This window comes from Pteropus alecto, unplaced genomic scaffold (assembly GCF_000325575.1).
Source record: "Pteropus alecto unplaced genomic scaffold, ASM32557v1 scaffold10, whole genome shotgun sequence".
NCBI lineage: Eukaryota > Metazoa > Chordata > Mammalia > Chiroptera > Pteropodidae > Pteropus > Pteropus alecto.
The window spans coordinates 6366856-6385047 of record NW_006431210.1 but is presented as its reverse complement, the minus strand read 5'-3'; the positions used below and the strand labels follow the sequence as shown (position 1 = coordinate 6385047).

Here is an 18192-nt window from a genome sequence, read left to right as displayed (position 1 = left end):
AGTCTTCAGTAGAATATAGCAATGAAAATGAATGCATGCGAACAGTACATCCTAACTTGGATGGATCTCACAAACAATGTCAAGGAAAAAAGCAAGTAGCAGAAGAGTATGTATAACATGATGCTCTTTTAAAACATTTTAAACCGAGCAAAGTAGTATTTTCTATTGTTTAAGGACCCACATCCAAACAGTAAAAAGTGAGATGGAAGTGACAAATTAGTTATGGTTTCCTCTAGACACACGGTAGTTGTGGCTGCCAGGGGGTCTTTCAACTGGTTCATAATGCTTTGTTTTCTTGAGCAGGTACTGAGTGCATGAGTGTTCATTGTGTGTCTTCTTTATGCCTTTTTGTATTGTTGAATGATTTAAAAAGGGAGGGAACTGAGAACTGAGAACTGAGAACATGTTAGGACCACCAACATGTAAGGCATTGGAATTTCAAGTTTTGACTCTGATCCACAGAGAGAAGTATTTTATATTCTGCATGCACATATATGTACAAATACAAACATGACACAGAGGCAAAAGTTTTATTAAAGATCTTTATCTTTTCTTAGGAGAAGTACTCTGGTAGTTTCTATTTTATTTCATTTCATTTAAAAAAACATTGGTCATGACCTTCTAATGCCAATTTGGCAATGTCCAGAGATGTTTTAGATTGTCATGACTGGCACTAGCGAGTAGATGCCAGGGATGCTGGTAAACGGCTAATAAAACATAGGGCAGACCCCTCTGCCCAACAGAGTTATGTAGCCCGAAACGTCAGTAATGCCAAGGCCGAGACAGTCTGCTCCGAGTTGATTTCCTGTGGTAGGTCGAAGACTTACTGTTTGAAAAGCAGTGATGTAAGGCAGAGGAAGAAGTTTGGCGAGCCAGATATAAGGAATGAGCGCGGTAGAAGGAAGCTGAGGGAGGTTGTTCTAGAGGAGTAAGTGAAGCGTAGTCCAAAGTGTGTTCATGGAGTTCGTGTTGGCGACCGCAGCTGGGGAGTTTCACTGGAGGTGTGTGGGCAAAATTAGAGTTAGTGGAGTGGGGAGAGAAGATAAGAGAGATGTCTCAAGAAGCTTGGCTGTGAAGAAGAGAAGAATAATAGAGCAGGACATAGGTTTGAAGCAGGACTTTTCTTTTTTTTTTCAAGATGGCAGAGTCTTGGCACGTTAAAATGATGATGGAATGGAGCTGGTAGAGAGGAAAGTTGAGGGCGTAAGGGAGAGTTACGGGAGTGGAGCCAGAGCCTGGGAAGTCAGAAGTGGGTGGAGTCCTGAGCATGGGCACGTTTTGGCTTGAGGTTGGAGGAAGGATAGTGATGAAGGTGAGTTTGGTGGTGAGCGCGAGGTCGAAGGCATTCTTGTTTCATTGTGAAGTAGGATGGGAGTTTATGTTCTGAGAGTGGAGTGGGAGGAGGGGGAGCTGGTGTGGAGGAAGTTTGAAATAGCCTTTGAGGGCCTGGGAGAAGAGCCGAGCAGGTTTGCTGGGCAGCCCTGAGGGCCTTCTGTGAATGGAGACCATGAGTCTGTTATGACATCAGCTTTAGTGGATGTGTGGTTTTCTCCTTGGTGTTGAAAATCCTGGAGAGAGAAACAGAGGAGGTGATAGGTAGAAGGATCTGGGCTCGAGATTTGTTGAGTGGATGTATATGAGAGTGAAAGAGAGGTGAGGTCATTGGCCAGTGGGCAGTTGATGTAGGGTGGAGGAGAAAGGAGGTGAAGACAGGACTATTAGAAGTGATAAATAGAGGTATTGGCAAATTAGAGCACCATGTGAAATGAAAGAGTTGGTGTAGTGGGAGAAGCTGTGAGAAAGACCTGAATGGGAAGGAGTTTATAGAGGGTAAAATGAAGAGTGAGATGTTTGGAGATACTGTCAGAGGTGGAGCAGGTCTGAGTGATGATGGGAAAGCCCAGAATGGACCTTTGCGAGGAAGGCAGTGACACAGAGAAGGAGGTTACAGAACGAGGACAAGGAGTTGACTAGGCAGCGTTCTTGCTGAATTCTAAGGACATTTAGAATGAGAGCCAGACTTGGTGTCTCAAGGAAGACCGAGCCAGGAGACAAAGTCTTCAGTGAACAGGAAAAGAATGACCGTCAGAGGTAGATGGAAGTTTCACCCAAGGGTGGAGGACTTTTACTTTGGCATTGGGGAATAATAGGCTGCAGTGTGTTTCCATCAAAAGCTCCACTTTCAACCAAGGCAGGAAAAGGGTTTGGGATGAGAAGTGGTTCCAAGGGGTACAGTAGAAACGTGGTACAGGAGGATCGGGGATCAGGGTGTGGATGTGGGTGGAAGATTAAAGGAAAAGATGGCTTGGGGGCAGGAAGGGACTCAAGCTTGAAATAGGGCTGAGAGGCATGATGCGAGTGACTAGCTCTCTGGTTCTCTTAGCTCCCCTGGTGGTTGGGAGGTTCTGGTTTTCTCTGTGGAAGCAGTTTGGGAAGTGTTCTGCTGCGCCTGAAGTGATGCTGTCCAAATTTCTGATGTGGAGGAAGTCGGCAATGCTTTCTCTTTTGTGAGTGATGACAGCCTCCAAAGATGATGGAGAACCCATGTAGCTAGGAGTTGGCGCTAAAAGGGCTTTTATGGCATCTGAATATTTCATGATCCTTTGATTTTCTGGAGGCCTGTCTACTAGACAAGTAAATATCTGCAACTGTTTTTCCCCGCCCTGGTTTCCAGAAAACAGGAGGATAAGAAGATTCTGTGGGGTTCAGTTCCATTCATTGCCTTCATAAAATGGTGTGATAAGTCATGTCTGGTTCTTTAAAGTCAGCAGTAAATAAACCTTTCCTGTAATAGAGCATGGAATTCCGCTGGGGAATTTACACGTTTTCCATTAAAGGCTTAAATGAAGTGTTGCCTTTTTTCATGAAAGTTTTATATATTTGACCTATTTAATTTTTTTTCTTTAGGAAATAAAAGATGGCATTTTCTTATTTCCCTTCTAAAAAAGAGAAACATTAATTTTTTTTTTTTTTTGGCAAGGAAATACCTATGCCTGCTGTGGAAAGGGATAATGTTTGCAAATGTGAAAAATGTACTCTACCCCCCAACCCCCACTTTAAACTATCAAGTGAATTAAAAGAAATTAGTATTTTAATGGAACTAGATATGATGAATGGCTTTCTATTGAAAGCTTTAGTATCAGAATGAAAAGTTATGTTTTGTTTGTTTTCTCTATTTTTTTCTAAAAATATGAATATTTCTTCTAGAAAGTTATACTGGAATCAGTAACAGCATTGAATTAATAGCAGCCTCCATACAGATGAGACTAACTCAATAAATAAATACTAAGCCCCAAATTGTTATGATAGTGTAATACGAAAATGGGAGAAGAAAGATAGTAATTAAAACATGGCAGGCTGAACCAAAGGATGAATGAAACCTTGGAGAGGCTCTGGAATGGACATTTAAAGGCCAGATTACGGGGTCGGAATGGCAGGAAGTTACATAAAGAAATGACAGTTCTGGGGTCGAGAAGGGATGATGAAGAAGAGGAAATAAGGCATGGCCCACCCAACTTACAAAAGCATAAAGAGGAAAGAGAAAAGATTTTTTCTCACTGGAATTATGATCCTGATTATAATTCTGTTACTGCTTTAGTAATTTTATTTCCTGTACCTTTTCTTTAAATGCAGCATATTCCCTTTACATTTCTATGTATGGAAACAGACTCTTTTATAAGCGTAGGTTTTTTTCTTCTTTTAGTTCCCAAGATGTGTTGCATTGAATGATGTTTCAACAGGCTATTCAAATGAAATAGCGTTCAAATAAGTTGAAGGACCATGTTTAAAAAAGGTAAACTGATTTATTTGCCGCATAGTTTCTCAGAGCCCTGAATATCAACTATGCATTTTGAATTTTTTATTTTTAATTTAGCACTGTTTGTTAAGTGATCTCAGCTGTTGTAGCTGCTACGTGTCAACCTCGTCTTAAAACAAAAAATGCTCTTCCAATTCCTTTTGTCCAGGACAGAAGACTCTTGTAAGTAGCACACCAATAGAACAAGAGACTCCAATGATGCCAGCTTCAGTGATGAGGAGAGGGTCATGGCACATTCAACCATGGCTTCCAGAGGTTTTGAAAAAGGAGCCTTCGGGTGCCCAGGCTGCCTGGCATTTTGATGTTGTCAGTGTGTTTTGCATTCCATAATGGCATTGGGAGGTAGGATAAGACCTCGCTGAAGCATGTCCTGGATCCGGGCTGTGGTTGCTTGGTCGCTGGCAGTCTTATTCCATATTGAAATAATGTCTTCCTGAAACCAGATGGAGACCACAGCCCCACAGATCTCCCCCTAACCATGAGCTGTTCCCCCAGCATGGCCAGGATGAGCTTCTCCCCACAACAGGATGCCAAGCCTTTTTGCAGCCGAATAATCCACTTGCCACCATTTTCATTTGCATCAACCTCCCACATGGGTTTAATTCCTTCTTTGAAGAGATGGGAGTCACTGTGGCCTGTCAGGTCCCTAGGATGTACCATGTAGCTGCGAAACCTCCAGAACTGCTCCACAGAAGCAAAGGTGCCAATCTGTTTGATAGTCTGTTCATAGCTCTGTGAGCCAGTGGGACGGCTGGGGGTTCTCCCGGAGGACCGGAAAGTGTAGGGATGCTCTGCTGGTCCAGGGACAACAGCCTTCCTCTTGCTGCTGCTCTGACTCTAGTCTCGTTCCGTTTTTTCCTTCTTACCAGCTTTCTGTGCGCTATTTCATTCATTCTGATCATAGCTCCCACTGTCATCATCTTTCAGTGTGTCAGACTTGTTCATCCTCTTGTGGTCACCACTGCCCCCTGCAGTGACTTCTGCTTCTCTGGGTCCCTCTGCTTTGAATTTTGAATTTTTAAGATAAATAGGATGGACCTTTTGTATTGCTAAACAAACATGCAGCCTCTTGTTTCTTTTTGGAGCTCTGGTTTTGCTTTAGGTGGCAATGTATCTAGTTAAAAATTCTCACCTCCCCAGACTCCTTTGTCACTAGAAGTGACCCAGTATTGGCTAATGAGATATATATATATAAAAATAAAAGTCTCCGAGGAGTGAGAAAGCTCTTGGTTCCTTGATCAGCAGAGTCCGAGCAGGCTGGCACGCATCCTTGCCATTGCCCTTTCCTCTTTTTTCCTGCCCTGAGAGCTGTAGCCAGCTTACACCATGAAAACAAGGAAAAGTCGCATGCTAAGAGTAGCAAATCGGAAAGATGGAAGGAGCAGTTGATGGGTTCGTGGAGTTACTCTACCAGCCTTGGACTCTCCATCTTTAGACTAATTGTTCCAAAATAAAGCGCTGCTTGATTAAACCATTGTAGTTGAGTTTCTATACATGCAGCTGAATGTAATCCTAATTTATACAAGGGTAATGTAGTAAGCAGTAATCGAACTTATTTTAACTAGGGAGACTTGTTTTGTTTTTGAAACTGTGTTGAAGACCCTTTGGGAAATGCTGCCTTAAAGAATATGAATAGAAAGATAGCCATATATATATATATCCAACCCTTTTTTCTGCAAATGTGAATTTTCTTATTTTCTTTGTGGGATTAGGGCTTAGAATTTTGGTCTTTTTTTTTTTTTTTTTTTTCTAACCTCTTCCCCTCATACTGAGAAGTTTTAGGTTATTTTTAAAAAACTTTATAATTTTTTATGCCTCTTACCGAAGTGCTTTATATAAGCCAGATTTTTTAAAAATTGAGTTGATTTTATTAGCCTATTTATGCCTTCTTTTCATGGTAGAATTCTCAAAATTTGTAGGTGAATTGACTCAGATGTGCATTTATTTCCATCATAATACCACACTTGTTTAGTTTCTTTGAATGATTTTTTTTCTTGACTAGCAATTAGCACTTTTTCTGTCTTTAGAAAGTTAATGTTGTATAAACCAACACCTAAATGGTATAGGGAAGTTCTTCATGTGAATGATTTTTGTACAGTTGGAAATCTTTTGTAATTTGATTGAATCTCTCATGATTACTCTCCTTCTGTAAGTTGGATTTTTTTAGTTTTTTTTTTTTTTCTAATAGTGGTAGGCTCAATTCTCTGATAAAAGAATTTTCAGATCTTATTTTTTTGAAAAGATGTTTAAATTATATTTCAACTCTCTAGTAGAATATAAAATCAGAATGTTAAAGTTGGTGGGGACTTTAGCAAATAAGTCTAACTTTCTGATTCTACAGCTGAAGAGACTGAGAACTTACCTAAGGCTTCAGTTTTGAGCCAAGTGATGGAAGAACCGGCTCCATCTGCTGAGTCCAGCTCACTCTGGTGATGGCGAGACTATAACACTATAGGATATTATGTAATTCGTTTCACTGACCTGGCCTCAGCTTGTCCGTCAGTAAAATTGGAGTAACTTCTTGTTTGCCCAGCTCATAGTAAAATCTTAAAGCTTTTTTGAGTTGCTTGGAATATGGTACACTACTTTTTCTAGTGTACCATATTTGTTGAAAAATTAGGATATTTAGCTTCAGAAAAGTTTATGTCTCTAAAATTCAGGTTTACTGCAGGACATAAAATTCAGTGTTTTCATGTGTATAGTTTGATGAGTTTTGACAAGTGTATGTGATTTGCGAAACCACCAGCACAAATAAAACAGAATATTTCCACTCTGCTAAAAAGTAAGAGATTATTTTCTTTACTAACATGAAATAATACTTTTATTTGGTGGTACGATTCCAGTACTTGCATGCAGATTACCCATAGCAATACCTTTTAAGTACAAGATAGTTTTTAACCTTTTCTGTCTCATTTCCAGTCTGTGTTTGTTCAGGGAAGGCCAACTAATTTTTTTAAATCGTGGTATAATTGTCATATAATATAGTAGTTTCAGGTGTACAGCATAATGATTTGATATTTGTATATATTGTGAAATGATCCACACCATAAGTCTAGTTAACATTTGTCACCACACATAGTTACAACATGGTTTTTTGTTGGTTTTGTTTTGTTTTTTTGTAATGAGGACTTTTAGGACGTACTCACCATTTCTCATACTGCCTCTCCGCCCCCTGCCCACCACCTCCCACCTCTGGCAACCACCAATCTGTTCTCTGTGAGCTTGTTGTTTTTTAAATTCCACATATAGGCAACATCATCTGGTTTTGTCTTTCTTTATCTGACTTAGTTCACTTAGCATAATACCCTCAAGGTCCATCCATGTTGCACCTGGCAAGATTTTATTCCTTTTTTTATGGCTGAATAGTAGTACGTTGTGTGTGTTTATGTGTGTATGTGTATATGTCCGTTGATGGATACAGTTTGTTTCCATATCTTGGCTATTATAAATAATGCTGCAGTGAACATGGGGGTAGATATACCTTTTTGAATAAGTGTTTTCATTTTCTTGGGATAATTACCTAGAAGTGGAATTACTGAATTATATGGTAGCTCTTTTTAACTTTTTTTTTTTTGAGGAATCTCCATACTGTTTTCCATAGTGGCTGTACCTGTTCATATTCCTGTTTATATTCCCACCAACAGTGCATGAGGGTTCCCTTTCCCCTGACATCCTTGCCAACACTTTTAATTTCTTGTCTTTTTGATAATAGCTGTTCTAACAGGTGTGAAGTGATATCTCGTTGTAGTTTTGATTTACATTTCACTGATGATTATTGATGCTGAGCATGTTTTCATGTGCCTGTTGGCCATTCCTGTGTTTTCTTTGGAAAAAATGTTTATTCAGATTTTCTGCCTATTTTTTTAATCCAGTTGTTATTTTGTGTGTGTGCGTGTGTGTGTATGTTTGAATTAGATGAGTTATTTTGGATATTAATCTTTTATCAGATATATGATTTGCAAATATCTTTTCCCAATTAATAGGCTGCCTTCTTGTTTTGTTGATGGTTTTCTTTGCTGTGCAGAGGCTTTTTAGTTTGATGTACAGCAGGTTCTGGAATAAGGTGGTTTTGGTTAAGGTTCTTTTGTTTAACGTTGATGAAATGCCATAGGAACTTAACTCTTGTTTATATCAACTAATCTATGTTAAAATTGGTTTCATTAAATGTCATTTTGCTTTAAGTCACAGAACCCATGGACGGCGTTAAGTAAGGACTTACTGTAGTTCCATTTTTTATTTTTGTTTTTGTTTCTCATACCTTAAGAGTCAGATCCAAAAAAATGTCATCACTAAGATCGACGTCAAAGAGCTTAGGCCTTCCTTTTTCTTGTTACCGTATATGATTTCATGACACAAAACTTTACAACAAAGAATTTTTAAAAACTTTGCAACAGTGTTGTTCCACAATCTTGTAATTAGGACTCATGATTTAATTCGTCTGCATGGTCCTTCATAAGCCCATCTTGAAATCAAAGGCCTGGTGTAGCCAGTAATGGTGCAGCTCTTGCAGTACCAGAAGCTGGGGGGAAAAAGTAGTAATAATAACTCATTTCCTGTAATAAGAATATTTTTTGTTTATTTAGATTAAAAAAAACAATATTTTGTGACTTTAAAACATTCACAAATTGTTTTCATGAAAGCTATTAAAATTTTGATTCTCTACTTTTTGCTAAAACTAAAAAAATTAAAAAGAAGAAAAAGACTAAAATATCTTTAAAATGATATTAAGTAGCCTCTTTATTGGGAGCATGAAATGTCCTTTAATAGTATTTAAATAGAAGAAAAAGTGATGGGTAAGAATTCAAAAGACTACTTATTTTTATTATATGCAATTTAAAACATATTACATACTTTACTGTGGGTTTTGGGAAGACAAAGTGCTTATTAAATTTAAATCATGGGCAAGTTGAAGCCTAGATAAATGAAATAAATGATATAATTTCTTACATTGTTATTTTTTTCTTGGATAGTTATCGTTAAGGCCATATCAGAATACGCAGCATCAAAATATTTAAGCCATTTATATCCCATTTGAAATGGACCAGGTCAGGTCATGTAGGATATTGAATTTGAGGGAGTGTCATCTCGAAGTGAGGAAAGTAAGCTAAGTGGGGAGACAAGAGGATGAGGATGGAGGTGGGAATGACAACATGTTTGGAGCGGAAAACTCTAGTGAAGTGGACTGTTTTAGAATAAACTTTTATCATTAGTAAATAGCAATATTGGGTTTTCTTAATCTTCTTTCTCAAGCTGCTTGAATAAGAGTCCATGCTTTTCATTTTCATTACATTTTTTAGTTTAATATTCCATTGATATATCTAATATTTATTATTATGTGTTCATTTATTCAAAGACCATTTCCTGAGCACCTTATATGTACAAGATGCCATACCAAGAGTTTTTGAAAATAAAAAAGATGGATAAGACAATAATTGAACTTTAAGAAACTTCTAGGTGAACACACAATGCAACATACAGATGATGTACCTATATAAGTTTATTAACCAATGTTACCCCAATAAATTTAATTTTTTAAAAAGAATCTTCTAGTATAATTGGAAGGTAAAAAAATGAACACAAAAGACTCTGGTGAAATAGAGTTGGAAAGGTAGCTTGGATCCAAATACCAGATTGAGGGGTATGCGTTTCTGTAGGCAGTCAGCATTCTCAGGTGCTTGGTGAGGGAATTCAGCAGATGTAGATGATGCTGAGCTCCTTAAAGAGAGAGGATTCTGGCCTTAGAGTCAGGTGTATCCTGTGACCAGCTGGGCTCCTGACAATTGCTTAAGGAGCTCAAGTTGGATTATGGCCATAGAGTTAGGGAGCAGATGGGTAAATAAGAGGTTTTGGAGAATCATCAGAACTTCATTAAGTGGTTGGGAGTTGGGGATGGGAAGTGTTTCGAGTGTTACTAAGGTTTAAAAAACTTTGATTTAAATTCATTTTTTTTTTATAGGTACTACATTCACATGGATCAGAATCCGAAAGGGTATGGCACAAACTGTTTTCCCCATACTTTTGTCACATTGTCTCACTCTCCAAAGATGGTCACCAATGCTGTCAATTTCTTATGTATGATTCTAGTGATATTTAATGCTTGTATAAGCAGATACGTGAGTGTGGGTACTTTTCCCTCATGTTTTTATTCTACCCAATAGCATTCTTCTTTTCATTTAACAGTATTTTTTAGGATAATTCCAGGGCAGTAGATAAAAGGCCCCCTCATTCTTTTGTTATGGCTATGTAGTAGTACATCGTCTGGATCTAATGTAATTTGTTTATCATTCTTTTGCTATTACAAAGAATACATACCTTGTGATATTTGTACATACATCGTCATGCATGTGTAACTTTCTGTGGAGTCAATGTTAAGAATGGAAGAATCCAAGTCATCGAGTATGTGCATTTTTTAATTCTGATATATTGTCTAATTGCCCCTCATACAGATTGTGTTCTTCCATCAGCAAAATATGAGAGTGTATATGGTATATTGTCTGTCAAGCTTTTGGATTTTTGACAATCTGAGATTTGAAAATAATTTCTCAGTTTAGTTTTAATCTGTGTTTATCTTACCGTGAATGAAGTTGAACATTTTTTCATCATAGAAGAGCCATTGGTATTTCTTTATGTGTGAGCTATCTTTGTATCACTTGACCATTTGCCATAAGGTTATTGGTTTTTTTCTTAGTAGGAACTCTATGTACATTAAGGTAATTAGTCCTGTGTCTGTGATAGGAGTTGCAAACATTTTTCACATTTTGTGGTTTGTTTTTGACTTTGCTTTTGGTGGTTTTTTATCATGTAGAAATTCTAACTTCTGTGTAATTGTGTTTGTCGACTCTTCATGCTATGGAAAAACCCTCTCTACTTCAGGTTTATTAGAATAAACTAAGTGAGATATCTTTAGTATTTTCTCTTTTTTTTAATGTTTAAAATTTTGATTTACTTAGAATTTATCCTGATGTTTCACCTGATATATATGGTGTAATAGACAGGGATCTGGTTTCATGGTTGTCTATACATCGCTTATTGAACGAACCATGTTTTCCTTGTTAATTTGAAATGCCACTTCTATGATGTTGTAAATTCTCACATGTATTTGGATTTATTTCTGGATTTTCTTATCTTCACTGATCTGACTCACTGCTCATGTGCCAATTATTCACTTTTAATTACTGTAGCTTTATAATATATTTGTTTAAATATTTGATAGGGCTATTCTCTCTTCATTACTTTTATTATCAGAATATTTTTGGCTATTCTTTCCTTTTGACTTGCCCATAAGAATTTTAGAATGTGCTCATTCAATGCCAAAACCCCCCAAGAGATTTCGAAGTACTTTTATTGAAATTATATTCGGTTTATAAATTAACTTAAGGATAATCAACGTCCTAATGATGTGAAACTTATCCCTAAGACATAATATGTCTTTTTTTTATTTGTCTTTTTTAGTGATCCTTGGAGCATTTTCTTCATGTAATGTTGCGCATTTCCTGTTAATTTTATTGCTGGATATTTTACTTTTTATTTTGTAGCCATCATGAATGAAGTCTTTTCTTCTATTAGATTTTATAATTGGTTATTTTTTGTCTCAATTAAAGCTATTTATTTTCCGTTAATTTTGTATCAGTAAACTTCTTTTCTTGAGTTATTACATTGACTGGAATCTTCAAATCCATGTTTAAAAATACTGTGATAGATTTCATTCTTATTTTTTTGATTCCTGCCTAGAATTACTCTGTTAAGCATGGTGCTTTCATGTTGAGATGTGTTATTATGTTAGAAAAGTATTTAACTTCGTCTCTATCTTTTTTTTCTTCTAAGAATGGATATTGAGTAATATCAGATGCTTTTCACTATATGGCAATGATGTATGATCTATCATTTAAAATATATATTTTTTTAATCCTAGCTGGACGTGAAGGAGGGAAATAAAGTCATTCACGGTTGGATGTCTCTGTGATGCTGTTGTAGAACTCATCTCTTTTATCAAATGCTACCAGTATTTAATAAACACTGATCTGATAATAGATTGATTTTGGATAGTGGTTTATATTTCCATCTTCTTCTGTCAACACCTTTTGGTAGCTTCAAGTTAAACTTCTAGTCTAGATGAAGTTAAGTGGGTGGAAGTGTGCATTCTGGGCATTCTTCTGTACTGTCTTTGACATAGATGCTAGGGCTTGTGTCATCTGAATCAAAGTAGAATATTAAAGGGTGGGGTGGGAAGGGGTAGTTCATACAATAATTATTGCCTGGGCGCATGCAGATAAACTTTGAAAAGTCACCTTGATGTATGAGTCATTTCTGAGACTCTCAGTGTTTTTTTTTGTTTGTTTGTTTTTTGTTTTGTTTTTTTTCTTCCCAGGCAGATTAAGATAGATGCCAAATGGACAGGATGCTTTGGTTATGTGTTGCCTCTTTTAAAAAAATCAATACCTCTGAATTAAAGTTTCGTAAGGACCTAAGTGCTCATTTTCTGTAGAGTTTTAAATAACATCTGCAAGTCTCAGTTATTTTTCTTAACACTGTTTGTGCTTGAGGAATAGAAGGTGATTGTCGTAAATATAACTAACCTGATCTCTTGGGAATTTAATGACTGTTTTTACTAATTGTGACTCATGTTTAATTTACTCTCCATGAGTGTTCCTCTTTTTGTCTATGCAACCTCTGTTTTAACTTCTTATTCCTTACCTGTATGGTATCCTCCCTATTCTTGATTACAAGGATTAGGGGTTGGGGTGGATAAGAGAAACTCAAGGCATGAACATATATAGGTGTGAGAATTTGCAGGCTGCTAATCTCTTTGGTTTGAGTAGAAGTCTTCAATCATTCATTCACTCAGCCTTTTTACCCATGGTTTAGATAAGGTGTTTCTGGTTAATTACTTCATACCAGATTTTCAAAAGAGCTAAATTAGAAGAGGCTGGAGGTAAAGGACAGAGGCCTGTGCATCGATTATAACGTGAATGCTAACTGCAGCTTAATGGATAGCTCTGAAATTGTAAGAGGTAAAAACAGGCCTAAGGGGAAGCCGTCTGCCCTTTTAAACAGGCTGTGAGGGTTATATTAATAGTACAATATTAAAGTAGGTGAGATGACCCTGGGCATCCCAGAAAAGCAAATTTGACATAGTTTGTACTGTTTATGAAGGCAGAGGGGTATGCAGTATGTTTTAGACTCAGTTATTGGGAAAATTTACCAAGTAAAGATTGAAGAATGCAGATGTCTGTTAATAAGGTTAAAATATATGTTCTAATGGAAGCAGTTAAATAGTTGGCTGTTTTTCTTTAGATGTTAATTTTATAAGATTATGTGTTGAAAGTATCTTCTAAATATTCTGGAATCTTTGTTACCTGTAATAGTGGCATTTAGTTCTGTTGGTAATTGAGAAAGTTTCAGATTCAACTTTTGTAGTGAGTATGATTTTAATCTACTTTAGATTCTAAATGTCAGTGACTCAGGAAGGGGCTAGAGTTTGCAGCTCTTATTTCACCTTTACTTTTGTATATGGTTGAGGAAGTTCCACCTGTATTATTACGTCTTCGGCTGCATATGTTCTGTATCATTCAGAGATCAGATTAATCACCTCTGCAGGAGCATAACATTTCAAGCACTGTATAGCATTGTGTATCTACTCTGCTCTTCAGACAAATTCATGAATCTCTACAGTAATCTCTGCCATTTTTACTTCTCTTATATTACATTAAGTTCTTGAATGTGTGGGCTTTCTAAATATGTTTATGGCATATGTGCTTGAAATTTTCATGACTTTCTATTTCTGTAATCTGGAATTTGTAGTAACTTCATGAGGAAGCTAACTGAAGTTTTATTTCAGGGTTTCTGAACTGTAGCAATATTGGCATTTTGGGCTGGATAATTCTTTGTTTGGCGGGGGTGGGGGAGGTTGTCCTGTGTGTTGTAGGATGTTTAGAAGCACCCCAGCCTCTACCCACTAGATGCCAGTAGTATCTCCCCTAGTTATGACAACCAAAAATAGTTTTGGACATTGCAGATATCCTCTAGGAGGCAAAATTATCCCTGGCTGAAGCCACTAGTTTATGCTATGCATTTTGAGGGTAAATACGTAGTCTGTGTTATTATAAGAAAATGAGCAAACAATCGTTGAGCACTAACTATAAAACAGTTCTGGGCATACAGAGGAAGCATTCCTGTCCTTAAAGAAAACATGAACAAGTGAATATAACACTATGTGATAAAGGCTCTAATAGTTACAAAGATGAGGGAGTGGCTACCTCTGCCAGAAAGAGGTCAGCAAAAAGAGGAAGGGAGATGTTTGACTTGGGCCTTGAAGGATGAGTAGGAGTTCACCAGAGTGAGTTTGCAATAGTTTTCACAATAGAGAGGTCATCATGAATAAAGGCTAAAGGACTTTACATTTCGATCTGCCTTGGGCTACATTTTTTGTCCTAGCACAGTTACTAACAGCATTCCTTTTCCTCTCAAAAATGCCCTAATTTGGACAATAAATTACATGGTCACTCTGGTAAGAGCTTGGCGACTCGAAAGTGGGCAAATGACATACCTGAAGTGTAGTGAGCCCTCTTAGACTGTAGTTTGAGGGTGGAAAGAGATGTGGAGGCTGCCTGGAGATGAGGATGGGACCAGTTGTGGAGGGTCTTGTGTGTCATGTTAAGAAGACTGGAATTGTTCTGGACATTCTAGAAGTCACCTCAAAGCTTCCAGGTAAGGGAGTGTGTTAGGAAGACGGTCACAGGGAACACATAAACTTTTGGGGCCCTTGAAAACTTTCAGTTTAATTCATAGGGTGTGTGCTTCTCCCAGACACTTGTCTTAGAGAAAATAGTTCCCGGAGAAGTTATGCTTGGCGGGGTTTTGTTTGTTCACAGCCAGGCACTGTTTACAATGGTATGATTTTCAACTGTGTTTCTTTGAGAAATGGATACAGGAGACTTTTAGGGGATTCATTTTGATTTTCTTCCAGATTTATGGATTAAAGAAGTTTTGTTCTGTTACTAAAATTTGAATGGGTGGTGACTATTTTAGTTAGTGAGAGAGAGAGCAAGAGAGAGAGAGAATTATTTAATTCGGTAGTTGGCAAAGTATATCCTGTGGGTGAAATCTAGCCTGCTGCTTGTTTGTAAATAAAGTTTATTAGAACATAGCCACAGTCATTCATTTACCATTGTCTGTGGCTACTTTAGTGCTACAAAGGCAGGGTTATTTGTGACAGATACTGTATAGCTTGCAGTGCCTAAAATGACTGGCCCTTTAGAGAAAAAGTTTGATTCAACTGAATTCTATAAAATCCTCATAAAATCACTAAGTCACTCAAGTATTTTTCACATCTTCACCCTGGTTAACATAGTGTTACAAATGGACTAAATTATGCTGTTTTCAGCCCATGCATTTGTTCCAAGTGGGGCTTGCATTTTCAATCTTCAAATAGAAATTGTGTTACCCAGTGTTTACCAGAGAGAGGCATAAAGTTCTAGAGCTTGGCTTTTCTGTCTCACAGGAAGTCTTGCATCTACTCACCGGATCTGTTACTGAACTCCTGGGAGATGCAGCCGAGGCTCAGATCGGCCGCATGGTGGTTTCGCCCCACCCTGGGTGCCTGTGACACTGCTGCCCTGTCAGCCCTGTAGCATGTCTGCTGGCTTTTCTTTTTCAATTTCAAGTTTTTTTTGTTGTTTTTGTTTTTAAGTAAAGTGTTATTTTGCATGAATTTGTGTGTTGGAGAATATTTTTAGCTTTTAAAATCAAAAGAAGAAAAAGATAATTTTTTTTTGGTTGGCCTAGTGCACATCTTTCTTGCAACTCTGACTTTTCCTCATTTTCATTACCATGTTTATTTGTTTACTGCCTTTTAAAGTGACATTTGCACTCTGATTAGCGTCAGGCTGCACACGGGCGTTGGGTAAAAACTAGACCTTTGGAGAGACAGCCAGGGATGGCAAGATGTGACCTAGGGACAGTGTTAATCACCTAGAGTTGGTGACCTGGCCCCCCTTTCCTCCAACAGACTGGAGAGCTCGGCTTTCTGTGGGATTTGGCTGCTTGCCTTCAGAGATTCTTCAATAACAGGAGCGCAGTTACCCGAGGAAACCAGCTGAGATAAACGAAGAATGCTTTTTTAGTCTGTCATGGACCTTGCCCCTTGTTCTTTCTGTGTGAATTGTTCATGTGAGGGTTTCCTTCATCTTTCCTTTGCTCTTTTAAAGCCCAAGTGATTTACACCCTATGAAATCCTTACATTAAGTGCTTGAAATTTTTCTGGAAATTCTTGGTATCACTTAAAACAGCTTCTGTTTTGTGCTCTAGAAAATTCTTGATGCTGATAACCAGCAGCTACATCTTAGAATTAAGGAGATTTTGCCCAGATTTGTGTGCAGCGCCGTTATGAAGAATCCCACCCCAGCAAGAGAGAGCTGCTCATGAAGCCAGCTGGGGGACCAGATCATGGTGACCCTCTCTGAACACCGACACCCCAGATCTGTGGTCTGCTTCTCTCTTCTTTCTTCCTACTTAAAAAAAATTAATAGATTTTATTTTTTTTAGAACAGTTTAATATTTACAAAAAAAATTAAGCAGATAGTACAGAGAGTTTCCGTATACTCCCCACTCCACCCTCACAGCTTCTCTATTATTAACGTTTTATATTAATGTGGTACATTTGTCACAATTAACGAACCGGTGTTAATACCTAGTATTAAATAAAGTATGTAGTTTATTTAGATTTCTTTCGTTTTTACCTAGTTTCCCCCCTTCTGTTCCAGAATCTCATCCTGCATACCACATCACATTTATTAGCCATGTCTCCCTGGGCTCCTCTTGACTGCGACAGTTTCTCAGACCATCCTGTTTTTCGTGTGTTTGACAGTTTTGAGGAGTGCTGGTCAAGTATACAGAAGAATACCCCTTATTGGAATTTGTTTGCTTAGACCGGGGTTATCAGCTTTGAGAGGAAGAACATAAAGTGCCATTTTTGTCACCTCACATCAAGGGCACATGCATCTACATGATTTATGACTGTTTTTGTTAACTTTAATTACTTGGCTAGAAGTAGTGTGTGTCAGGTTTCTCCACTGTAAAGCCAGCCTTCCCCACCTTTTTCATACTGTGCTCTTTGGAAGGAAGTTACTATATACAGCCTGCACCTGAGGAGTGGGGAGTTATGCTCCATTGCTTTGAGAGAAGACTATTTATTTATATACGTTATTTGGAATTCTTCTTCATGGGAGATTTCTCATTCTTTCCCATTTAATCATTAATTCATATCAGTATAGAATCATGGGTATTTACTTTTTACTTTGGGTTATGGTCCAATACTACTTTATTTTGTGGCTAAAATTGTTCTAGCTTTGGCCATTGAAAGCTCTTTCAGTTGGCTTCTGTGTCACTGTAACGTGCTCCCATCATTGTGTCTTTTTTGTTTGTTTCGAGCACTTCTTTACTTTTTGGCATCACGAGACTCTCCAGGCTCATCTTGTGTATTTCCTGACCCAGTCCTGGAATCAGCCATTTCTCCAAGGAACTCTGGTTTCTTTCTTAGAGAATGGTATTAGAAAACAAGGTCTGGGTGCTGGTGTGCTTAATGCTTTTGGAGTATCATTTCTTTTAGGTCCTCTCACCTGACAGAGAGGAAAAAAATATGTGTGTTTGCTAACCTGTATATATATGTACACATTTATAAACATTTCTGTGTGTAATCATCTATCTGCACATGAGTTTAACTCATGTTTAACATACCAATGTCTCCCACTCTGATCCATTACCACATGGAGCATTCTGGATTACGCCTTTTGTTTATCTGTAAACCTGCACTTCAACAGTGAGAAACTTGGCTTATACTGTCTGACGTCCATTTATTCCATTGTTCAGTTGCATTATGCATGTACAGCAGTATCAGACTTAGATCAGCACCTTTCTCCCACTCCCTTCAGTGACTTGTTTCTTGCATTAGTAATATAGATTATTTTGCCACACTCTGGATTCTTTCCTGGGACCCCCTGACCTCATAAATGATTTTCTTTCTTAATTTGCATCTTATGTTGTTCAGTTCTATGGGTTTTGACAAATGCATGTCATATCCTCCATCATGGTATTATACAGAATAGTTCTACCTCCCTAAATTACCTTATGTTCCACCTGTTTCTCTCTCCCCTTTTCCTCTCAAATTGGTAACCACTGATCTGTTTACTCTCTCATTAGTTTTACCTTTTCACCTTCTACTTTTAAAATTCTCTACATTCAGATCTCTTAAATGAGTTTCCAGCAAAGATGGCCAGCCATTCAGAGCTCAGAGTCATTAGTCTGCTCTTCTGGGAGGTACAGGAAGCTGGACTCCTCTTTGGAATAAAGTAGAGGATAATCTTGATAGCTAAAATGCA

General features: G+C 37.7%; 1 protein-coding gene and 1 pseudogene across 1 annotated transcript in view; one reads left to right on the top strand and one right to left on the bottom strand.

Moving 5' to 3' along the window:
- Positions 1–18192, top strand: part of OSBPL10 (oxysterol binding protein like 10) — a 245363-nt gene that overhangs the window by 35668 nt on the left and 191503 nt on the right. Inside the window, exon 2 of the mRNA XM_025039191.1 lies at positions 9774–9806. Coding sequence (XP_024894959.1) covers positions 9787–9806 — 20 coding nt within the window. The 5' untranslated portion in view covers positions 9774–9786. The remainder of the gene's footprint in view (positions 1–9773; positions 9807–18192) is intronic.
- On the bottom strand, positions 4043–4878 carry LOC102882363 (annotated as a pseudogene).